The 24056-nt window shown below is 47.6% G+C and overlaps 9 protein-coding genes across 9 annotated transcripts; 7 read left to right on the top strand and 2 right to left on the bottom strand.

The window, feature by feature from the left end:
• Positions 1-438: 438 nt before the first annotated feature.
• On the bottom strand, positions 439-831 carry PMZ80_010830 (uncharacterized protein; the record flags this gene model as incomplete). Its single annotated transcript, XM_064879218.1, has 1 exon — positions 439-831. The coding sequence occupies one exon, from the start codon at positions 829-831 to the stop codon at positions 439-441; it is 393 nt and encodes a 130-aa protein (XP_064724982.1).
• Positions 832-1668: 837 nt separating this feature from the next.
• PMZ80_010829 (uncharacterized protein) lies at positions 1669-3379 on the top strand (the record flags this gene model as incomplete). Its single annotated transcript, XM_064879217.1, has 3 exons — positions 1669-1756; positions 1810-2008; positions 2056-3379. The coding sequence occupies 3 exons, from the start codon at positions 1669-1671 to the stop codon at positions 3377-3379; spliced, it is 1611 nt and encodes a 536-aa protein (XP_064724981.1).
• Positions 3380-4221: 842 nt separating this feature from the next.
• PMZ80_010828 (uncharacterized protein) lies at positions 4222-5382 on the top strand (the record flags this gene model as incomplete). The annotated part of the gene is made up of 1 exon (XM_064879216.1): positions 4222-5382. The coding sequence occupies one exon, from the start codon at positions 4222-4224 to the stop codon at positions 5380-5382; it is 1161 nt and encodes a 386-aa protein (XP_064724980.1).
• Positions 5383-5648: 266 nt separating this feature from the next.
• Positions 5649-5891, top strand: PMZ80_010827 (uncharacterized protein; the record flags this gene model as incomplete). Its single annotated transcript, XM_064879215.1, has 1 exon — positions 5649-5891. The coding sequence occupies one exon, from the start codon at positions 5649-5651 to the stop codon at positions 5889-5891; it is 243 nt and encodes an 80-aa protein (XP_064724979.1).
• A 475-nt stretch (positions 5892-6366) lies between these two features.
• On the top strand, positions 6367-7032 carry PMZ80_010826 (uncharacterized protein; the record flags this gene model as incomplete). Its single annotated transcript, XM_064879214.1, has 1 exon — positions 6367-7032. One exon carries the CDS (start codon positions 6367-6369, stop codon positions 7030-7032), a length of 666 nt encoding a protein of 221 aa, XP_064724978.1.
• Positions 7033-8409: 1377 nt separating this feature from the next.
• On the top strand, positions 8410-10919 carry PMZ80_010825 (uncharacterized protein; the record flags this gene model as incomplete). The annotated part of the gene is made up of 3 exons (XM_064879213.1): positions 8410-8811; positions 8865-9411; positions 9466-10919. 3 exons carry the CDS (start codon positions 8410-8412, stop codon positions 10917-10919), a joined length of 2403 nt encoding a protein of 800 aa, XP_064724977.1.
• Positions 10920-12177: 1258 nt separating this feature from the next.
• PMZ80_010824 (uncharacterized protein) lies at positions 12178-13317 on the top strand (the record flags this gene model as incomplete). Its single annotated transcript, XM_064879212.1, has 1 exon — positions 12178-13317. The coding sequence occupies one exon, from the start codon at positions 12178-12180 to the stop codon at positions 13315-13317; it is 1140 nt and encodes a 379-aa protein (XP_064724976.1).
• A 1711-nt stretch (positions 13318-15028) lies between these two features.
• On the top strand, positions 15029-16923 carry PMZ80_010823 (uncharacterized protein; the record flags this gene model as incomplete). The annotated part of the gene is made up of 2 exons (XM_064879211.1): positions 15029-15207; positions 15255-16923. The coding sequence occupies 2 exons, from the start codon at positions 15029-15031 to the stop codon at positions 16921-16923; spliced, it is 1848 nt and encodes a 615-aa protein (XP_064724975.1).
• A 423-nt stretch (positions 16924-17346) lies between these two features.
• On the bottom strand, positions 17347-17688 carry TMA7 (Translation machinery-associated protein 7; the record flags this gene model as incomplete). Its single annotated transcript, XM_064879210.1, has 3 exons — positions 17347-17441; positions 17503-17592; positions 17667-17688. 3 exons carry the CDS (start codon positions 17686-17688, stop codon positions 17347-17349), a joined length of 207 nt encoding a protein of 68 aa, XP_064724974.1.
• Between the last annotated feature and the right edge of the window lie 6368 nt (positions 17689-24056).

Raw genomic sequence — 24056 nt, 5'->3', positions numbered from 1 at the left:
TGTGTTGAGTTTGTCTTCGAGTTGGTAGTATTAACTGGAAATATGGTGTAGGTTACAGAGAGAGAAGAGAGTTTGGTGTGGTCAGGAAGCAAAATATAGCTATTCGACGGCAAGCAAAAGGAAAGTGAAAGTGAAGGTATGCCAGCATTTCGCCAACAACTGCTGACTGCGAGGAGGCTGCTCCATCTGAGCACCAATTCACGACCTTCTGATTGTTCAACCCGCCTCAGTTCGAATCGATGCTATTTGAGCTCACCGCTACATTCGATGATTTTTCATGCTGGGACCCTCAACAACGCCATGACAATTTCATAGTTACCCATGTCCTATTGTACAATGCTGCTGCGTTTTGGCATGATGCAATTAACCATCCTTCTCCTTCATGTCTCCAACATCACCTATGGTGTGCTTAGTTGTCTCTACTACACAAGGAAACAGCTATTCTTTACCTGTCCAGAACTGCTTGTCGACTTTGTTATCGCTCTCACCCAGCTGGTTCGCCGACTTCTCGGATCTGTTTTTCATGTCCTCGTTGTGTTTTCGTACGTCTTCGTTCTGCTCTTCGGCAGCAGACTTCGGTTGGTGAATCTTGGGTGAAGCGCCATCTTTGTCACCAGAGTTGGCGGCTGGACCACTACCGGCCTTCGTAGACGGGGGCTCGGGACCAGGGTGTTCGAGGTGCTTCTTTGGGTTGCTTCCGTGCACGTCTTCCGCGTTGCCGGATTGCTTGCTACCGTAATCGCCTGCGAATCGACGAGGGGTGGTTGATATCGATGGGTTAGTCAGTAGCACCCGCGGGGCTCTGAAGGACGATCGTAGAAGAGATGCCATCTTAAAATAGGTTGATGCAAAAGTCTGGAAGAAATCAGTATGCTGTCGAAACAAACGATTATACACAACGCGAGCTTACGTCCTGAACCTCTGTCGCAGCTAGGTACGGATAAATCTTGCAGCTAACCTCGCCTGCAGTACTCAATTCTGAGCGTTTGGTGATGTCACGACCAAACGATTGGCTCCTCCTTGCGATACCGACCGCTTTAGTGCTAGGTTGATCTCTAGCGCTGGTTGGAGAATCTTTACTTTGGTACGCGTCAACAGAAAGTTTCGTAGTCAGAGGATGTGATATGTGAATGTTGAAGAACAAAGGGACGTTTCGACAACAAGTATAAACACTACAAGCTTCGTAGCTCTACTAAGTACCTAGGTACGCTTGGCTCTAGGCGACCTCACAAGCGATGGAATATTCGTCTTGGAAGTTCCAAGCTCATAATTATTGTATGACATCACATCACGCCTTCCCTGGTGTACCCCAGACTTTCAGCTCATTGGTGGGATGCAGCAGCGAAGCGGTCTTCTTTCTCTCGCTTTCTCTGTGGCCAGGCACAGCGAGGCGGTTTTTCATGAGAAGGCCCATCGTGCGATGCATGTGATTGTGAGATGCAGGACGAAGTGATAATGCTGGCCAATGAACGTTGACGCACAACGCGCACTTTCCCAGTTTGCATGTCCAAACAGCGTGTCATTGCTGTGTCGTCATCCTCACAATAATACTTCTTTACAACACTCCAGGCCACATTCCATCTTGTAGCACGTTGCAATTCAAGCTTCTTCTTCATCTTCCTCACCTAACTCGTCTCAACTTGACACATTGTATAGTGTACTTTCAAGATGAGGTTCTCTTTCGCGAAAGCGTTTATCGTAGCGCTCGCAACTACTGAAGTTGCAGTCGCAAGCAACTGGCTTGGTAGCAAACCAGGTACGTGGACATTGCTCTCTACAGCTGCTTCAGCAAAAACTGACTTGACACAGCGTACAACAAATGGCACGAGACCGAGCTTGAGCGATGGCTCTCTGACCACGATATCCCACACCCTAAGGCAGCTGACCGCAAAGACCTTGAGAGTTTGGTCAAGGATAACTGGCAGGCTAATGTGGTCGACCCTATCTCTGCTACTGGCGAGAAGATCGACGACCACTACGGCGGTGTCAAGAACTGGATCTTTGACTCGTAAGTTCTTTATTTACTAGTCACGGGCTCAACTAACACTCACTTAGTTGGACCGAATCAAGCCTCAAGGCCTTCCTTGACCACCACGGAATCCCCAATCCTCAACCACGTAGCCGGGACACCCTCCTCAGCGCTGCTCGACAGAACTACGACTCCGTTGCAAAGAAGGCTGGTGAATACACTCAGTACCCCGGTGACTGGCTTTACTCCAGCTGGTCTGACTCTGACTTGAAAGAGTTCTTGGACGCACGCGGCATACCGGCACCACAGCCTTCGAGCCGTGACAAGCTTGTTGCCTCTGTTCGACGAAATGCCAGACTTTCTAGCCTCAACATGGGCAACGTTGCATCTTCGGCCTCCAAGTCTGCTGCTAGCGCGACCGCTGATTTGAGCAAATCAGCTGCGAGTGCTCAAGGTAGCTTGAGCGATGCTCTATTTGATGCTTGGTCCGACAGCCAGCTCAAGGACTTCCTTGACAGAAATGGTGTACCTGTTCCTCAAGGTAGCCGAAAGAACGAGCTGCTTGCTCTTGCCCGCAAGAACTCAGCTAAATTCTCCGGCAATGAGCAGTCGTCTGTGTCAGCTTCTGGCGCATCTGCATTTGGTGCAGCCACATCCAGCGCAGCCAACCAAGCCGCTAAGGCCACTGATGATGCCTCAATGAAGGCAGACGATGCATTCAACTCAGCCATCAACTCCTGGTCGGACTCTCGATTGAAGTCCTACCTTGACTCTCGAGGCGTCCCTGTCCCACAAAGCGGCAAGCGTGACGAGCTCCTTTCAGAGGTCCGACTTAACCAGCACAAGGCCTCTACTGGCTGGTCCGCCTGGACCTTCGATACTTGGACTCCCGAGAACTTGCAGAAGTACCTGGATACTCAAGGCAAGAAGGCTAAGAAGGGTGCTCAGGCCAACCGAGACGAGCTTGTCAAGCAGGCTCAAGACTCTTATGCGTCTGCCTCAAAGAGCGGTGGCTCACAATACGCCTCGGTCACCAACTACTTAGCCAAGCAAACTGACTCTGCCAAGGACAGTGTCTTTGATACCTGGTCCGACAGCGACTTGAAGGACTACCTCGACTCGTACGGCGTTACCAACTACCAGGGCTCGAACACCAACCAACTCCGAGCTGAGGCCAAGAAGCAATACAACTACTTCAAGCATGGTTCTGCCTCGCCATCTGGCACCATCTTCGGTCAGCTCCAGAACGGTCTCCAAGCTGTGCTCAACTACTTCAAGCCAGCTGCCAGTGACGCTTCGGCCTCTGCTTCAGCATCCATTTCATCTGCCTCAGGCTATGGTTCCAAGTCAGCTTCCTCTGCCTCAAGCAGAGCATCTGCGAGCGCTTCTTCTGCTAAGAAGGAGTTGTAAGAATCGACTCCGATGGGACCTTGTTACCTGCAAGCGACGCACCACATTACCCACTGATCCGTAATGATCACAGCTCTCGCCCAACGAACTGGCATGGGCAAAGCAAACACTGCCTCTATGGAGAGTAGAGTATTGGAAGGCAGCTTATGATGATATGATAGGAGATGAGCAGGCTTATGAGCGAGCAAAGCGTAGCATTTGGGCTATGCATGAATGTGACAACACTACCTAGTTAGCACAGAACTGTGCTGTATCAGCTTATGATGAATGAATGATATCCAATGCTCTTCTTATCTGTTAGTGAATATTGACTGGTCTGCCTCTCCGTCGTGCTGGCTCGGAAGCTGCAGATTTCCGCGCCTCTTCGAGCTTGGCATTGCCGAAAGAGTTTCAAGCTCATTACTTTGCCAACCAATCTCGCTTTCTTCCACGTCTCCTTCCTCCGAGTTTATTGGATCATGTCTTTGTCAAGAACAGCCACCAACCACCCAGCAGCATCGCGCTGCTACAGGACCTTCGAGCATTCCAAAATGACTGTTCTTGCAGTTCCATGTGACTGTGGCTGCAAGACTGCTACTATTTTTGGCCTTTTTGACTTTCGTGAACACGAGCCCCCAAGACACCAGGAATGCGACCACAGAATGGGACTCATTGACTGTAGAAGGTAGGTACAACACGATAGCATGGCACAAATATATGTTCATGGGAAGAGCACCAACTTAGGTCGTACGTATTTTTTATTCTACCGGATACGTTCTGCCCCTTTCAATCTTCGACGTTTGAACCACTTCCCTTTCCAAGCCTCCTAACCTACTAAAACTCAAGCAAAAACGGCAGGCAAGATGTACCTCATCGACTCCATAGCGACACTGTTTAATCTCAAATGGACACGGCAAGAACCCCAATTCAGGCTTCTCCCACCACATATCAAACGCACCTTCGTCAAAACACCTGGCGGCGACCTCGAGCTTCTCGTCTGTGAACCCAATCCGGTCACCGCAACCTCACCGATATCCCAACCACAACCACCCATCTTCTTCGCCCACGGCGGCTATGGGTCCGCCGGCGTCTGGCTGGAGTGGATGACATACCTCCACAACCACAACTACAGCGGCACGCTCTACGCCTACAGCGTGCGAAACCATGGTGGCAGCTATACACTTCCGTACTGGCGGATGGTGTTCGGCACTCCGTTCGAGGATATTCAAAGTGATATGGTCGCCTGCCTTGAACATGTCAACAGGCTCGAGCAACAGCAGAACTCGATGACTCGGTTGCCGATCTTGGTAGGCCACTCGAGCGGTGGCGGGCTAAGTCAGTATCTACTGAGTGGTATGTCACCAGATCCGAAGCTGAGGATGCATGCGAGCGGGCTGTGCTTGGTAGATGCTATACCCAGCTACGGCAGCTATGATATCTACTGGAATTGGTGGAGGCATGATCCGTGGTTTACGTTGAGGAGTATGTTCCATTTTCAGCATCCTACTAGTCCGTTGAGTACGGAGGGGTTGGTGCGTGCTGCGTTCTTTGGGCATAGGTTTCCTGCGGATCGAGTGGGCGAGTTTAGGCGGTGGATGCCGGACTATGAGAGTATGGGGTGGCCGGTGGGGATGGTTGGGGATAACTTTTGGGGGTGGGTGTTGGGGAGGGGGAATACGTGGTTGAGCTGTGGGGATATTGTGAGAAACATTCGGGATGCTGGTAATGGAAGGGATAAGGTTTGTATTATGGTTGGGAAGGAGGATATGATGTATCGGGCTTGGATGTGGGAGAGGCAGTGTGGGGAGTATCGAGATGCATTGAAGGACCTGAAGAGCCAGAAGCAGGTTAATGATGCAACTAAGCTGCGGGATGAGAACCAAGAGGTCGAAGGTGTTGCGAAGGTGAAGAGTGAGGATGCTGTAAGGTTGATCTTGGTTGAAGATTCAGGTCACCATGTGCAGAATGATGTATACTGTAACGAGGCAGCTGAGGCTTTTCTGAAATGGGCTAATCAAGTCTAGATACTTCATTGAATGACATAGGAATATCACAACGTGACGATCATATTCAGCCCATCAAAATTGACTGTTCGTCGTCACCACTTGTACGGATTCGTCACAACTTTTGGTGCCTGTGCCTGCTCGATTCTTCGTCCCAAACAGCCAGCGCTGAAGAATACCTCCACATTACCCACGATATGGCTTCTCGGGCGGTCACAGAATACAAAGAAGTCAAGGAGGTGTGAAAGTCACGCCCTGTACTCCACCAGCATAATACTCATGTTGAGATGCTTCTGTCAGGCCGATTGAACTGGTTCCCAGACCGTCCATGCGTTCTCAACCTTGGTGGTATCACGCGAGAAGACGGGCAGAAGGCCGACCCGAGAAACTACGAGTTGAAGGATCTGGCTAAGACACTCGTGTACTACAAGGGTGGAATCGACGGTGTCGAAATGCTTCTGCTGTCAGCGGAGACTCAAAGCTCGACGAGAAAGACGCCTACATGCACGTTGAGTTCGAGTCAAGGCTGATGGTGTGTGGAAGGCCACAAGCTGCTCGGCTGCCTGGGGAATCAGAGAAAGCAAGGATGCGGAGACGATGGAGCTTGTGTCGTACGTAGTCAGCAAGTTCATGCTACAGAGTATTGCCAATGTGCAAAGCGAAAAGGTAGAGATGAGAAATTGAGGATTTCCCAGCAGGGTTGTGGTCTTTTGACAATCAGCGAGATCGAGCGATGTTGAACCCGAGTATCGCATCTTTGTCTATACACTCAATGGCCAGTACCTCAGCTGATGAATGAAAGACCCATGCCACACGTGTCAACACAATCGCGGTCGTTGGAAGCTCGCTTGGCTCCTGCTTCAACTTCAACCCAGGTATGATTATGGCTCCTCCCAGCATTCAGTACGTACCACGCCAGCTTTCACATCACCGGTCCTGGACCGTCCTGCTTCCCCATACCGAGAGCCTATGAAGACCCAATCCGTGCTGCCGCTGACGAGCACGATGTCGCATCAGAGAAGCTCTATGCGCCGCGAAGCAGGTGCAAAGAGTGTGAAATTTGCCGAGCCCGATCCGCGCTTCAAAGAAGACGTCGAAGCATCATCAAAATACCGTCGAGGCTGGCCTCCAGGCAAGCCTCGTCTCCTCGACCTCGATGGTCTACGCACGAAGCAAGTTCGAAAATTGGACTCCAGGGACTACGAACTTCGCGACGTGATTAAGACTCTAGTCTATCACAGCAAAGGTTGCGATAGTATCAAAAGTCTATTGGAGACTACCACGTACAAAGACTTCAAGATATGGCATCGGCGTACCAACAAGGAAGGCCACAAAGAGGCATACAAGTTTCTTAGACGGGGAAAGGAAGCCTCGGTCTGTCACAGAGTTCTGCTTCGTGGAGATAGTAATCCTGACAACAAGCAGATCTGGATCTACCATGAGGAGCGTACTTCTGGACAAGCAGGGACTGAAGAGGCGCTTATAGGCTTGTACTTCGTCATCAAAGACAATGGTGCATGGAAGGCCATGGGTTGCAGAATCAAATGGGAGGACAGAGGATTGACTGATCCTGGCGCAATACAAGCTGTTTCGCTTCTTATTACAAAGCGGTTGTTGCGCGAGATCGCGCTTATGCAGAAGGACCAGAGAAAGGGTCAAGAACGTCAGTGAGTCAAAGACGACGACGAGCTAGGCTTGTATACTCCATATGCAGCGGACTGAATAAAATCTTCCATATTAATCGAGTCCCTCCGCGCCAACGATATGCCATCTCCAAGGTTAGAAATTATTGCAGACGACGAATTCTTCTAGCTCCTAGACGAATGTGGCTATATGCCATTTCATACCTGGCTCGAGCATCATTGGACCGAAACGGAGCCGGTAAATGTTGATAAGCTTATTGGCCAAGCACATCGTCGGAAGGAGAGACAGGCACAGGAAGCCGCTTGAGCTGGGGCCGCGGCTTCCGACACTGACGGTCCAGATGCCAATGGTATCCAAAACAGTGGAACTGTTCGAGGGCGTAGTCAGGGCCAACGTTCTGGCCACGGTCCTGGTCGGGCGACCCAGGTGCAGAAAACGATGTCGCGACAAATAGTACTGAGCCTGCGGCTCCGTTGACGAGGGTCCAGCCCTCGTGGCTAGCCTTCTGAGCTCGAGGTCGAGGTCGAGGTCGAGCAGGAACCAGTATGGGATGAACAACAACGCTTCAGGTGCATATAGACGCCGACGAGGTGCACCCGCCGATCAACGCGAATGGCCGCTTCGTCAAGTACGATTTTGGCTGCTGGAAACACAAATTGTGGCAGCTCAAGCGGGCACGCCGATTGATCGATGGGTGGAGGTGGCAGGAGCGGTTGAGGCGGAAGACGAGTGCTTGTTGGCAACAGCATATAAGCATGCCACTAAACGCTAACCCCAACATGCGCATGAATTCGCCCCCTGTATTCGGCAAATCTTCGGTAGCGGGGCTCTTAGCTTGACATTGGCATCTGCGATCATGTGGTTTCCTGATTTCCTACAAGCCGGATTTGTTTGTGGCGGTCCTTGGTCGTACCATTGTTGGACTTGATATGAATTGATTCTATTTAGAAGCGCTCATCCCAACCTTCCGGTACGTGAGTGGATGCGAGGAGGAACTCTATCCTGTATCTTGTGCCAAGCTTTCTTGCTTTACCACGTGGGGTGGTCTGCCCATGGGGACCGACAGCCGACAACAGACGGCCGATACCGAAACCGACATTTTTGCATAGTGCAATGGTGGACGGACTTGTTCGACAATACGCGCAGGACAGTGGATCAACAAATCCCTCATATAACTAAAAGGTGGTTGTCGGTTGTCGGCTGGCTGTCAGCGAAAAAGACTCCGGCTCTCGGGGACTTCTGCTTAAACGTCGGCGACCCTGAGTCATGGGGTCCACCAGGTACCAGATCGACATCATCCACAGCAGATGTCCGTCTTTTCACATAAGTCATTCATGATGGTTGCGATATCGTTACCACTCTCGCCTGGTCTATTCAGGTCCTGCTTCTCATGACACAGACACCATGCGGTCCCTCAAAACAGCTCTGAGAGGTGAAAAGCCTCCAGTGCAAGCCAGTGAACAACGCGCAGACATCGCCGCAACGTGGGGGAACGCCGTCGACGAGCCCTATTTCGAAAAAGAGCCAACAGTCACAGAAGCACTGAAAGATTTAGCACCTACAGCAGACGGCATCACTCGATATTTCAGAGCCTTGTTCCCATGCATCGGCTGGCTCCCACGGTACAATTGGCGATGGCTCCTGGGTGATTGTATTGCAGGTCTGACCGTCGGTCTGGTTGTCATTCCTCAAGCAATGGCATACGCATTGTTGGCAACACTGAGCCCGGACTTTGGCCTGTACACGTCATTCGCTGGGGCTGCGACGTATTGGCTGTTCGGTACGTCCAGGGATATCGTGATCGGAGTACGTCTGAACCGCAACTCAATAGTCGCTTATTGATGCTGATCTTTGTCTAGACAACAGCCGTTGGCTCTCTTCTCGTTGGCGAGATCATCACCCACGTGCATGAAGCGCGTCCGGGCAAGTACACGAGCCCTGAGATCGCCAAAGCTCTGTCTTTCACCACCGGAGCCATTCTCTTCGCGATTGGCTTGCTGCGTCTGGGCTGGGTCGTGGAAGTCATACCGTATATCCCCGTTTCGGCATTCATCACATCAGCTAGCATCACCATAATGTGTACGCAGTTTCCGACAATGATGGGCATTCCTGGCATCAACTCGCGAGAAGAGCCATACAAAGTGATCATCAATGTGCTCCGAAACCTCGGTCACACACAATTAGATGCCGCCATAGGCGTCACCTGTTTGGTTCTTCTGGACGTCGTGAGGAGGATCTGTGCAAAGATGGAGGTCCGTCAGCCAGCTCGAAAACGTCTTTGGGCGACTATATCATCCCTGCGCTTGACCTTTGCCATGCTGTTCTATACCTTGATCAGCTTCCTGGTCAACCGGACTTTGCCACCTGGTGATAGTAAGTTCCAGATCGTCGGCCACATTGAGCAAGGTAAGGATCTTGATAATGACTTGGTTGGCTGAGTTGTGCTGACTTTGAACTTAGGTTTCGTTTATGCAGGACCACCTAGGCTCGACGGAGATCTGATAAGCCTTATCATACCTCAAGCCCCAATCATCATCATTATACTAGTGATCGAACACATTGCCATAGCCAAGAACTTCGGTAAGCAGTTCGGCTATGAGGTTGTTCCATCACAAGAGATCATGGCTCAGGGTACCGCAAACATGCTGGGCCCATTTCTTGGCGGCTATTCCTGTACTGGTTCTTTCGGTGCCTCGGCCGTCCTGTCGAAAGCTGCTGTAAGGACTCCTTTGGCTGGCCTATTTTCCGCGTTGATGTTGCTGCTTGCACTATACGCTTTGACCTCGGTCTTCTACTATATCCCAAGAGCGGCGCTAGCAGGTCTGATCATACATGCCGTGATCAACCTTGTGGCATCTCCGAAGGTTGTCATGAAGTATTGGCACTTCTCGCCATTCGAGTGTGTCATCTGGGTTATTGGCGTTATCATGGCCGTCTTCACAGGACTCGAGACGTCGATTTACATCACGATCGGCCTCTCCTTACTCGTCCTACTGGTCCGTCTTGCCCGCACCAACGGCACATTCCTCGGTCGGGTACCGATACAACAAACTTCAGTCAAGAAGACAGCTCGCATGGGTGATGGCTCGCCAGGGATCAGCGAAGATCCGGACCAACGGGAACACCGAGACGTGTACCTCGCCTTGAACAGAAAGGATGCCTCCAATCCAGATATTGTCCTCGCAAGCCCCCATCCCGGTGTTTTCGTCTACCACTTTCCTGAGGGCTTCAACTACCTGAATCAGGCATTGCATCTCAAAACTCTGACTGATTACGTATATGCACAAACAAGACGCACAACACCCCCGTCCGACATGGCTAAGCACGACGCCCTCTGGTGTGATGCATCCACACTCAGCAGCAAAGACATGAGTCTGCCCATCCTGAAAGCAATCGTCATAGACTGCTCGACAATCAACAACATCGACATCACAAGTGTTCAAGGCCTGGTTGACGCGAGAAACGCGCTGGACCGCTGGGCAAGCCCTTCGCCAGTAGACTGGCATTTCGGAGGCTTGAGGAATCGTTGGTCTCGACGAGCTTTGGCAACAGCAGGATTCGGGCGCTTCTCGGAGAAAGACCGTCATTCCTTGGGCAACTGGATGCCCATCTATTCTTTGACGACCGCATTCGGCGGAGCAACTGAGGCTGATGTAAGCTCTGAGATAAGGCGGAGGGGCGAAAGGCTCAATGCGGACGACGAGAGCAATAGTAGTGGGAAGGTTGTTCATGTTGTCAAAGCGGAAGACGCAGACTCGGAAGCGTCGAGTACTGAGACGCCAGTCACTGGTACGATCTCGGAGAAGTATGAGGGGCTTCGGCCAGTCTTCGCTTTGGACAGACCACTTTTTCATGCGGATCTCGAGGGAGCTGTGGAAGCCGCTGTTGCCAACGCTTCCTCACATAGTGGTTGATAGTTGATATTGTCATGTATTATCACCGTTGACGACCGTCTGTTGTCCACAATTCACCGTGACTTTATCTGCGTGCCTGAGGCGAACTGGAGGAAGCAGTAACGTGTCGCAGCACGTAACATTATGGAATGCGTCGGTTGAGAAGTGTTGTTGGCAGCCAAAGACTCCGCGAGATCCACACTGAGAGGCTACGTTGGCGATTGGTCGTTAACCTAATGGCGAAACCCCTCAAGTGGGTCTCAGCCGGCTTCTTTGTTCCATCCTGCTTGGCAAAAGCGTAGGATGCACGCACTTCAGCTGGCAGTCAGCGTACTGAGAATGCTCGAGGTACGCCACGGCGAAGAGGTCGCGCAGGAGCCGCAAACGGAAGCTTCGCCCTACAACATTGTGGAAGGAATTGGGGTAGTGACGACCCCTTCTGGCTGCACAAGGCAGGGCTTGCCAGCCAGATGTTACCTGCAGTGGGAGGTCCGCACGCAAGACTATTTAATTCCTAAGAGAGTCGGTGAAATGTTGGTCACGTGAAGATCCATCTCGAATGTCTGACAGGCGCTGAGCCTATCGCGAGGGCAATACTACTGAACGAGACGCTTCTGGTGTTGAGGAATCATCGTGCGCTCGATGGCCCAGGTCGATTTACAGAAGGCTGCCGTCATGATAATGAAGCATTTGTTGATGGTGATAGACAGCGAACGCAAGTTGCGAATAGAGAAGAGTCCATTAGGTAAGCAGTACTACGGAATGTCATGGCGTGCAGAACTGCTGCGCTTCTGTAATCTATGCTCAACCCAGCCAACACCGCTCGGTAAACCTTAGTGCCTTCCACCACTGCTGTAACACCCCACTCTCCCGGCCATACTTTTTGTAGCAACCTATCTCGTAGATTTGACAACCTTATCTGTTCCATATCCACAGATTTCCAATGCATCGGAGGCATCATGACGCAGCTGCTCAGACGCGAAGAGGCTTCTTATCGGCAAGATCGGGGGATCCTACCACAAGCCCCAAAAGCTGCACGATGCCGCACCATATTCATGCGCAATGGCTACAGGGTGTCGTCCTCGAAGATCCCGCTCTCCTTGCCTGTCGCTGTGCTTGCGGACGTGATCAAAGCTAGTTGCGACATACAGGACTGCTGATAGTGACAGTCGTTCGAAGAACAACAGCGTCCGAAGATCACAATTGACAACTAGGAAACTACTTGACAACCAAGTAAAGGATTAGATGCTTGATCGACGCAGCGCCTAAACCAGCAGTAATGAAGGCAGCAATTGCTGTATTGCTAGCATTGTGCGCTGCAGCAACCACCGGCCTCGTTCCGATCAAGAGGCAAGGTGAGACAGAAGCGCCGAAAGTGATTCTCGACAATGATTGGGGTCCAACCGACTTCATTTTGGTGCTCATGGCACTAGCTAGTCCGTACCAGATACTAGGCCTTACCTCCAACACAGCAAACAGTTGGGCTTTACAGTGCTCGCTACACGCACTACGATCGCTCCAGTTGGGAGGCCTGGAGAACTGCATACCGGTCCACAAGGGCACCGACTACCCTTTGCTGAATACTGCCGACCTTCAGCAGTCATGGGAGTACATCCATGGTGCCCTACCATGGTCAGGGGCGTTTGCGCCGATGAATATGACGGCCGAAGCCGCAGGTTCAGATCCTACGGATGGTAACCCGAATCGAATTGTCCCATCATCCTTCGTTGACGGTAAAGCTCCTGATCTCAATCAGCTCAATGGTACCATGGCAGCAGCTTTCATGGTTGATATGGTTCGTGAGTACCCAGGCGAAGTCAGCATATACGCTGCCGGTTCTTTCACCAACATCGCGCTGGCCATCCGTCTAGACCCCACATTTGCCCAGAACGCAAAAGAGCTTGTCTTCATGGGCGGATATATTGATACAAACCTGCTCATGGTGACAGGCAGCGCCAATGAGGCGGATATCAACTCCGACATCAACATCAAGATTGATCCAGAGGCTGCCAAGATCGTTCTCACTGCAGATTGGCAGAATATCACTTTGGTCGGCAATGCCGCTAACAGCGTCTTCCTGAATCAGACTGATCTCGAAGAGATATATAATGTCAACAATAGCTTCTCGCAAGCTATGATGCAGTACTTCCAAGCGTACTTTCCATTGTGGGATGCAACAGCGCTGGCCGTGATGCTTGAGCCGGAGACTGTCGTGACGAACAGCACGGACTTCTTCGTTGATGTCGATGTTGCGTGGTACAGTCCATATTATGGGAATGTGAGGGCTTCGCAGCAAATGTACGCGCCGAAGGGACAAACGCTGCGGTCCGTAAGGTACCCTTTTGCAGTTGATGTTGAAAGAGTGAAGGAGCTAGTGAGGGACGCAGTCATGCAGCCAGGTAGCTGTGAAGACAATTGAGATATCAGACTTCACGCCCATTCTTGGTAGATGGTCGGCTGGAAAGCTTTGATATCGACGGCCTCACACACCTTGAGTATGTATGTATTAAGGATAAGAGGCGATCGCAGTCCGTCCAGGCACATTTCGTTCCTTGTGCTCAGAGCGAACCAGCTCCTCATTCGTTTATGTTGAGATTCAAGTATGAGAAATGTCAGGTGAATTTCTGGCGACTTTTCAAGCGATTGTGACGACCTCGCAAGACCTTTTGGCTGCAGAAGGTCCAGCAACGAACAGGTCCGGGCAGAGAAACGACGTTCCTAGCGGGGTCCTGCCTCAGGCACGTTCTGTCTGACATTGGGCATTGTCCTGGCGTTGTTCTTCACCTGTAGATGCTGTCGGGATCGGGCAACGACATATCGGGCACCCGGCATACTTAAGAGCAACCGGAGGCGTGAATGGGTGTGGGATTAACAAGTCGTCGCTCAGGTCGTAGAAAGAACGATACAGGTGGAAGAAAGGAACAGTGCTCGGGATCGGCAAGAACGAGGCAGGCCATCGAAAACAGGCAATCGCTCTCAACAAGAAGGAACAACGTACCTGAACATGAGAAGCAGAAGTAATGCCTGACAAAGCCCGTATTCAGACCATCATAGTCGATTCCTTCGACTCAGGGAATAGTGCTCGAGTGTCTTTAGTAGGAAAGACCAGCACGAACAATTTGTTGTATGGGACGAGTAAGGCCAAGCAGAATATCAGCCAAAGTCGCTGCCATGCTTTCACCTTCGCAAACAATGATGTGCTCTTCGAGCATCAACACCTGTGCAACCCGCATCTTCATGTTCATTCATTGACTTCTGGCCTGTCACATGAACTTCGTAAATATTGGTAAGCACTTGGGGCAGTCCCAAACGAAATCATGAGCTGGCACGATAAAATTCGAGATTTGGCGAGCTCTACGTCAGCTGCAGTGGCTTAATGCATTTCCATCGATTGCATCGAACCCGTGTGCTATGAGCGCGCAGATTATAGTGATGGCTAGAACGTAGGCGTACGCTTTCAGCTTCCGTTTGCATTGAATGGTCCATTACTCCTATCGATGGCAGTGCGTGTTGTCATGATTGCCTGCTCGCCCAGCTTAGTCGGCGACATTATAGCCAGCGATGTTGTTACGACGCAGATGTGCCGTCGTTTGAGATAGGAGGATGTGCAATACTCGTCAAGGGGGGCTGGTTTAGTGAAAAGCCGCCAGATGTCGTGGGTGGATCAAGCAAGTCACTTAATTTCGAGATCTCTTTCGGGGCTGACGTGTGGTGACTCTAGGCCAAGCCGAGCGCCGCTGGTGAAACGAACCACTAATCGACCAATGAACAGCCGCTTAGGCTCGTGAGGGTCCCCTTGTGCACTTCAGGTCCTGACCATCCGAGGCGAATCCTTCCTTCATATTGGTTGTAACACCAAACGACCATACTGCTCACAGGCTGAGAACCGGAGATGGGTATCTGTACATTTGATTCTGGTAAGACATTTCTAGCCGCGTGGACGCGTCCTTTGTACATAGAGGCACTGCTGGTTCAGTGACAACTGTACACAATATCGCATTATTGATACCCAAAGCTCATATGCAGCTACTTTGGCCCTGGTTCTTCGCTTCGGCTCAGTGCAAGCTATAACTCGTTCCTTCCAACAGCGACCCTCAGCCTGACTAACAAGACCATTGTTTCGGATCACAATGTGGCAGAGATGGGGAAACAAGCAGCCAGCAATTAGCCAGCCCACGCAGTTTACGCAGTTAGATCGAGATGACGGCTATGGCGACTACGACGATCGATATCTGGAAACAATACCAGAAGTGGACTCGACTAGCAGTCGCAGACAAAGCGCTCACATAGGTCTACCGGAGCTGCCTTTGTAAGTAAAGCAACAAGAACAATCGGTGGCCTGCTAACCAGGTCCAGTCGAGCAGTGCCTCCAATGACCGAAATACCACAGCCTGTCAACGTCTACTCACAACCTTCACCGCCTCCAATGTCGAGAGATGCTGGGCTGAGGATAAATGTTGATGTAGAAAGTCAAACACCTGCAGACGACGTCTCTCCGCTTACGCCTCAAACATCGCAGCAGCATCCATTGGATCGTCAGCAAGAAGAGCGGCCAGTATCGCCCATCGAGCCGGTCGTACCTGCATATGCACGAGGTCCATTACCCGAGCGTCCCTTCCAGAGCCAAATTCCGCGAAAGGTGTCGAAACCAGAGGAGAGCGATGGGAAGGCACAGACCAAATGGGACGATTATTCTGGTGAGCCAATCAATGATAACAGAGGCATACCTGCGTCTGTGCGGCCGGGAACACAGACTGTCGAAATGCAGTATCCGCACCTGAAGGAACGTACGAAGCAGATTCTCGCTGGAATCCGAGAAAGAGAAGGTGCGAAAAAGAAGCCATGGGGCAAAGCGCCTCCCCCTGTTGCAGACGATCCGCTGGACAACCCACCACAACGCGCGCCATGGAGGGGTGCGAGTGGCAGAGCCGCTTTAGTCGAGCCAGTCAAGAACACACCGTCAGCGCGGCAAGGACCTATACTACATCCTGCGCGAAAACCTGTACAGCATACCAACCGCAATACTAGCCAAACTCAGACGTACCATGATGTGGTCACCGATATGTCGTCGCCCGCACCGTCTCCTGCTGTGCAGAGTCTTCGCACTGTCGAATTCCAGGACAGCATCAAGCCCATAGTACCGTTAAAGACAAGGAGCCTGACTCCACCCATGACTAGTAACACCCTTTTGCAGAGCCCAACCGAGTACAACGCTCTGGATAGCGCCGAAGAACCACAGTTCACTACGCCATCCACAAATGAACGATCACAGGGGCGGGTTGAGAGTCCTCAGTACGAGGAAGAGCCTACAACACCAACAACACCAATGGCTTCTGCGGAGCCGCCGATACACAACCCCACGAATGCAGACCAATCCTTTGTTCAGCCTGATATGGATCGAGAACAAAGCCACTTCAGCTGGACCACGTATACAACGAGCGTAGCGGATTCTCCACGTTCTCTGGCGCAAGTTATCCGGGGATCATCTCCTCCGCACCCACTGAGTGACCTGCCTGCACCGATAACGATCAAGAAACGGCCTGTTTCAACCAGTCCCTTCATGAATTCTCCGCCCTACATGCATCAGCAATGCGCCGACTCGACCGGCAGTGTGGTGCGGAAACCAGTACCCAATCTTCAACCTCGAACTTCCTCCATATCATCGGCTATCTCTCGTGCAATGTCGACTTCGAAAACATTACCGCCAACGCCTACAACGACGGAAGCAGCAGGCAAGATCGAAAGCCTGGACGCTCAGCTGGAAAGCCTGAACCGTCGGAAGCATAACACTACACGAATAATTAACGATCTCGAGGCAGCGCTGAAGAAGAACGCTGTTGTGTACGATATGTGGAAGCGGAAAGAGGTCGAAAAGAACATTGCAAACCACAAAATGGCGCTGGACGATATTGGTAGCGAAATACATGAGATCAGCCTTCAGCTTCACCGAGCACAGAGGAAGAGAGATCGGGATGACGGCTACGAAGCTTGTACTGGTTTATGGATCAAACGAGTCACGAGTTGAGCAGTGTACGAGGTCTGAACGAACATTACATACGGTTTATGTCAGACTGCCCGATCAGTCAATTCGGCTGTAAGACTGGTACATGAGCAGGGTTTTATGCGGATTGGGGATGCAGCAATGTGGCAGATATTGGCATTTATTTGATAGCGGTTTGACAAGATACCCTTTTTGTTCATGACGTTCAAACATAGATTGTTCGCCTGTACCACATGCAGGAATTTGGAGGATGTGGAAACAAGGAACCACGAACATTTGATCCAATGTTGACATGACTCTACCAACTCCTTTTCAGCGCCTCGGCTTCGTAGCTCGTGGATATCATGACATTTTCACCCAGTGTGCAAGCAAATATTGGCTATGGTGCAGGCACATCTAACGCCTGATCATGCGCTCGCCCTCGCATCCTAGAACGTACAAGCGTGTTCATTTCTTTCCGCTCTTCTTAATGCCCTGGCCTCCCGTGTTCAGAGGGCCCTTGCCGCCCGCTTTGCCTGCCATTTCCTTACGGGCCTTCGCATCTGTAGAAACACTAGTCAGTGCCGATATTGAAAGACGCTCGCGACGTGCCGGTCAACATACCCGCGGCCTGCTTTGCCTTGTAGGCTAGCTCATCCTCATCGAGTTCCTTCTTCTCTTTCTTTGCAGCCTTGAGGGGCTTGGCCTTGCCGCCTGTTCGAAAGATGTGTCAGTGATCAGAACCGCTTTCCGAGGACGCAGAGATGCGCGCAAAGCCCAGAACGTACCTTCTCTTGATGCGCCACCCATTTCGGTGGTAGTGGTGAAAGATGTAGAGTTGGGCACAACAGTCGTGTATGCGAGTGCTCTGTGAGTAGGACCTCAAGGAATAAAACAACTTGAACTTGAGGGATTAACAAAGCGGTCGATTGAGGCGGCGGTTATCGATAACGACTCGAGACTGAAACCGCGCCCATGCGGGAGCGGGCACCATCGATCTTCTGTTCAGCACTGTAGCCTAATAGAGCGGTTGTCGGGAAACTATGAACACGGTGACGTCGTCACACAGTACGCTTGTCTTATTCCGGAAATAAAACAGTATGGTAGCCTTGTAGTAATCTGTTTGCATCGTTGAGTACACCTTTTTGTATGAGGTTTTAACAACGTCGTTACTTGTAGATTTATTATATAACGCTTGCGCGCGCATTACTATATAATTTATAATATACCTGGTATTCCTCGTGTAAAGAGGCTTAAAATCTACGTCTAGGAAGACGATTATATTGCCTATAAGGTAGGTACCGATGTAGCTTATCGAGATAATAAGGAAAGGTAAGAACGACTTAATTAGATCTTAATAGAACGTTAGAACGAAGCGTCTAAGTTTATAAGTAATAAGCGTTATAAACGGGGCCGTAAGGATGGTACTAAGTAGAAGATAACTCGTTAGCTCTATAGCTAACGGGAGGTACAACGACTAAAGGATATAATAGCCTTTAATACATTCTTTAGTTATTGAGTAAAGCTTAATAATATTAATAAATAGGCGGGCTTTACTAGGACGAGCTCGTATCTCTTTCGGAATAATAAGTTACCTGTAATGCTGGTAGTAGAGGGCCTAGTAGATAAATCTCGTAGTAAGGATAAGACGCTAACTACTCGCTAAATAGAGATAATTAATTGGTATATAGAGGAAGGCGGTTTCGAGGTTTATTACTTACCGTAGAAGTAAATTACTTAAGGTATTAGTATAAAAGCCTCTAACCGAGTAGTGTGAGAAGCTATATATTAGTATAAATAGTTTAATCGTAGAGCACTATGTAAGAAGCAATAGGTAAAGAAGGTAAAGAATATAAGGAAAGCTAGTACTAACTTACTACGGCGAATACCTATATCTTTCTTTAAGCGCTTATAATATAGCGACGAGACCTATAGGAATATACCTTAATATAAAATAGTAAATATTAAACGATATCCTAGCGATTATAACCTCTTTCGTAATATATAACTTAATCCCGGGCTAGATAAGAAAAAAGCTATAGCTACAGAGTATCCGAAGGCGGGCCTACCTAATACTGATAAGGATTTGCTATAAGAGTTTAGTAATAAAAGAATTGATTATTAGGTAGCTATTAGCTAGAGGTTTAAGTCTAATCTAATTTTTTATATAACTAATAACCGTAATAGTAAGATATTAGTAAAGGTATATATTAAGTAGATCTTAAAGCCTATTATTACTAAATAGCAGAGGGGCGAGGCTGGTAAAGTTAATTCTAAAGGGGCGTTCTTAAATTGGATACTACTAGAGAATAAAGATTCTAGCTATAGTATACACCGCTAGAAAGGTATAGTTAAGCCTTTTAAGTAATTAGTTAAGGATTAGAAAGGTCTACTGTAACAGACCAGTTAATACCAGGGATAAAGAGAGTGAAGATTGTGTTATTGTTGAACTATCTAAGAGAGAGCGAGCTTAAGATCGGTTGGCAACCTTGAGGTTGGCTAACCGCGTTGCTAAGACCTCGCATCGTCTTACGATAGGTACCGCCCTTAAAAAAGCGATAACATCGTCCTTAATGTTCCTCCTTATTATATTATAGTTATCGTAAGCTCGTACGTCGCAGGCTATCTACTATCTAAGAATACTAAGTTGCTATCCTAGATATCTTAAACTTCCGAGCTATCCCTACTTTCGTAAAATCATTTATATTATACTACGTATTAACCTGTATAGGTTCTTAGAAAGTTATAGATCTAAAATAGGTCTTCTTAGCTTATATAGTTAGTTTAACCTTCTTAATTGTCTCGATATTAACGGCTGTTATACTTATTATATAAGATAGTTACGGAGTAGGCGCTATTGAGATAGGCTTAACTAGGTTCTTAAGGGCTATATGTAGTTATAGAACTAAGCTAATGTCTATTTAATAGTTAAGGTTAGGAAGACCTCTGTTATGAGGCTGTTGTCCTCTATGTGACCAGTAAGGGTACGAGTGGAACCTCTGTGTTCTACTCAGTAAGCTGGGCGAGATGGTATGTAGATGAGTCGGGGCAAGGTCCGTTATGTATAGGTAGGGGGTCTGGTATAACTTAGGTTAACTACGAAGACTATAGAAGTATTACATAGGGAACTCGTTCTTATATACCTTAATAGGTATTCCTAATAAGGAAGTATTAGTATAGTATACTAGTATACCGATATATTAGTGTATCGATAATTCGATATACTATAAACCTAGTATACCACAGTTATCTCTTTCGGATAGTTACGTAACCTCTTACGTACTAGGCTTCCTTAATAGACTTTCCTATATCCTTCGTTCCTAGCCGCATAGCGGCCTAGCCAATGTGGTCCGTAACACTTTTCTCTCTTTAGCCTACTTACGTCCACATAAGTACATAATCTAGTATATTCCGCGTCGCGTCCTGTTTTCTTTCTTATTATAGCTTACAATATCGCAGTGTCGTATCCTTAAACCTAAGTAAAAACGATCCTCAAAACCCGAGCGCCCTAAATCTGAGCGTAACCTCGAAATTTATCGAGCCATCACTATTATTAGAAACGAAGCCATAGTGTTGTGTTCGGCGTGTATTAGTAACAACGTCGTGTGCTATTATAACAGAGAGCAGTCGGTAAAATGTGCTAAGTGCGTACTACACCAGCGGTCGTGTAATAGAACTTTTGCGTTAGAAGAGTTCCGAAAGGTAGGGGAGCTTAAGAGAGCTAAGCAGTAGAAACATCGCGAGAAGTCGAAACAGATAACGAAGTTAAGATCCGCCCTTCTTACGGCTCGTCAGGCTCTACAGGAAGCCGAGGCGACCATACTAGCGACTAAAAAGGAAATCAATAAGATTGATAAGTCGATTGCTGCTTTAGAAGACAAATCTTCTAGGATATTGAAGCGCGAAATGCAGGCGCTTAGTGTTTTCGATTCCTTACCTAATGAGCAGGAAATTACTCTGGGTGATCAGGACTTTGTGTAGGAGGGCGTTCCTCTAGTCTAGCAGGTGGATTTAGGTGGTTTGTTTAGTGGACAGGAGTTATTATCACAACTATAACCCTATAGTCACTTTTCTGCCTAGTCCAGTCCCTGCGAATGGGCAATCGCCATTTACGTGTACCCAGTATTTATCTATTCTAATGTCGCATAGCACAATTCTTGGTTTTACTGGTTTTTTCTTATTATGGTCGACTCAGTGCTTCACCGGTCGTTTTCTAGGTTTAGTGGCGTTGATCCATTCGGGATAGTGTATTCGGAGTTCTGTAATTGTGTCTAGGTCTAAGTGTTTCTCTGGTTCCTATGTGTTATCCGAGTCGTTATAATCTGCCTATTTAATTAGATATAACTTCTTTTCCTTTTCCTATCTCATGCCCAGAACGGTTTCGACGTCGTACACCTATGTCTCGGTTTCTTTATCCAGTAGTAGCGACTCTTGAGTTTTAGCGTTATTAGGTACTTTCTCTAAAAGTGCTACATGGAACACGGGGTATATCCTTATATCTTTAGGTAATACCAGTCTATACGTTACTGGTCCTAATTTCTTTTTAATTCTGAATGGTCCGAGTTTCTTAAAGTCTAACTTGTCGTTTAGTCTTCTAGTCTTAATATTTCGTCGTAGGAGGTAGGCTGTGCCCCCCTCTTTAAAGTCTAGTCCCTTAGATCTTCCTTTATTTACGAATTTAGCTATTCTTTCAGCTAGAAATACTAGTTCTACTACTAATTCCTTGTAAAGTTCCTTAAGTTTAGCAACTTTCACGGTAGCTTATTAAGCGGTAGGGCGAACATTTAGCGGTTCCCGTTAAATGCTTAGGTAGAATCTATAGTTAGCGTAGAATAGTGATATTCTAGTAGTAACCTTAGAGTTATTGTAAGCGAGCTATACTAAAGGTAATAGTTCTACCTAATCGTCCTGCTTATGATTGATATATACTCTAAGGTATTGCTCTAGGGTTTAGTTAGTTCGTTCTGTTTATCCGTTCGTCTAGGGGTGAAATACAGTTAATATCTTATTCTTACTTCCTAGTTAGTCCATTAACGATTACTAAAACCTTAATTTAAAGAGCTTATCTCAATCGGTTACCAGTTTCAATAGCATTCTATAAGACGCGAATACGTGTCTTATAAATATATACGCTAGTTCTTTTACCTTTATAGTTTCTTTTATAGGTACGAAGTAGGCGTATTTAGTGAGTTGATCTATGATCATATAGATTATATTGTATCCTTGTTTAGTTACTGGGTCTTTAGATATCGGTAGCGGTCTAATAAAGTCCATCGTAACTTCTTCCTATACACCTGAAGGTGGTTCTAGAGCCTGGAGTTTTCCGTACGGCTTGTGTCTGGACGCCTTTATTCTCGTATACACGTTACATTAACTAATGTAGTCCTTGACGTCTTTGTTTAATCCTAGCTAGGTCCAATTTCGAGTAATTAACTTAGTTGTTTTATTAACTCCGAAATATCCTACGGTCCGATTATTGTAGTACGCTCTAATGATCTTTTCCTTTTATTTAGTCGGAATATTATTAACCTTTTCTATTTAATTAACCTGTGGTTAGGTATATACTAGTGTATTGCCTTCTAGCTTAAAGAGTTAGAATTCAATCGTTTTTTCCTTGCCTTTAGTGTAGTTAGGTCTTCGGCTAAGAGCATCTACTCTAGCGTTTTCTATTCCTTTAACGTAATGGATCTTAAATTTATATAGTATTATCGTTTCGGCCTATCTAATTTATCGTTTCCCTAGTTTCTTAGACGAAGTCTAATAGGTTAAATTTAAGTAGTCTAGATACATGTTAATAGGGTATTTAGATCCTTCTAAGTATACTCCCTATTCACGTATTACCTCGACGATCGCGAGCAATTCTATATCGTAAATCTCGTAATTAGTTTTAGCGAGTGATATCTTCCTAGAGTAGTATACGACTAGTCGTATCTTTCCCTTATTATCCGGTTAACTAATAACTATAGCGATAGCGAATCCCGAAGCGTTGATTTCGATAACTATCCTTCTTTCCGGATTGAAGCAGACTAGTATAGGTGCTTTAGTAAATAGTTCTTTTAGTCGTTTAAAAGCAGCTCGTGCTTCGGTTCCTATAGTGAATTATAGTCCCTTCTTTATTAATGCTAATAGTGGTAAAGCGATTCGTGAGAATCCTTTAATGAATCGTCGGTAGTAATTAGCTAGTCTAAGGAAGCTCTATACCTTCTTAATATTCTTTAGTTCGGGCTAATCCAGTATAGACTGTACTTTCGCTGGGTTTAGTCTAATACTATAGTCGCTAACGATAGATCCTAGAAACGGTACTTTATATTTAAAGAATTCACACTTTTCTAGTTTAAGCTTTAATTCTCTTTCTTAAAGTCGTTCTATAACCTATTAAATATACTTAATATGTTCTTCTTTTATCTTAGAGAATACTAATATATTATCTAAGTAGGCTATTATAAAGATATTAAGTCCTTTGTATAGGGCTTCGTTAATAAGTACTTAATATAACGTAGGCGCGTTAGTAAGGCTAAAAGGTATTACTTAGTACTTATAGAGTCTATAGCGAGTACTAAAAGCGGTTTTCTATTCTTTACCTTCCTTTATGCGAATTAGGTTATATACTCCGCGAAGGTCTAAGGCCGTAAACTATTTAGCTCCTTAGAGTCGGTCCTATAACTCGGATATTAACGGTAAGGGGTAACTGTTCTTGATGGTGATCTCGTTGAGTTTTCGGTAATTAACGTATAGTCGGAGAGATCTATCTTTCTTTAGTATAAAGAGAATCGAGTATTTAGCCGGTAACTTTAAGGGTTAGATAAATCCTTTCTTTATGTTCTTATCGATGTATTTTCGTAGCTCTATCTCTTATGCTTGTAATAGAGGATAGATACGTTCTTTAGTCGGGTTCTTTCCTTTGACTAATAGTATTTCGTGGTCCCACAATTAGTGTTTTAGTAAAGCGGTTCGTGTTTTATTATCTTTAAATAGATCCTTATAGTCTCGGTACTTATAAGGTATCCCTAGTTCGTTTAGCGCTCGTTTTATCTCCTATTTCTAATCGTTTGTCCTGGCTATCCGATTCACCTGTTTCTTAGTAGTTGCATCTCGGTAAAGCGGCCTTGCCTAGACTACTATTACACATTATTTAAATTCGAACTATGATCGATTCATTAATTACCTTCTTAAGGGGT

This window comes from Knufia obscura (assembly GCF_036327395.1).
Source record: "Knufia obscura strain CCFEE 5817 isolate CBS 148926 chromosome Unknown scaffold_21, whole genome shotgun sequence".
NCBI classification, from domain to species: domain Eukaryota; kingdom Fungi; phylum Ascomycota; class Eurotiomycetes; order Chaetothyriales; family Trichomeriaceae; genus Knufia; species Knufia obscura.
The sequence above is the reverse complement of the archived record's forward strand: the minus strand, read 5'-3'. Positions and strand labels throughout refer to the sequence as shown.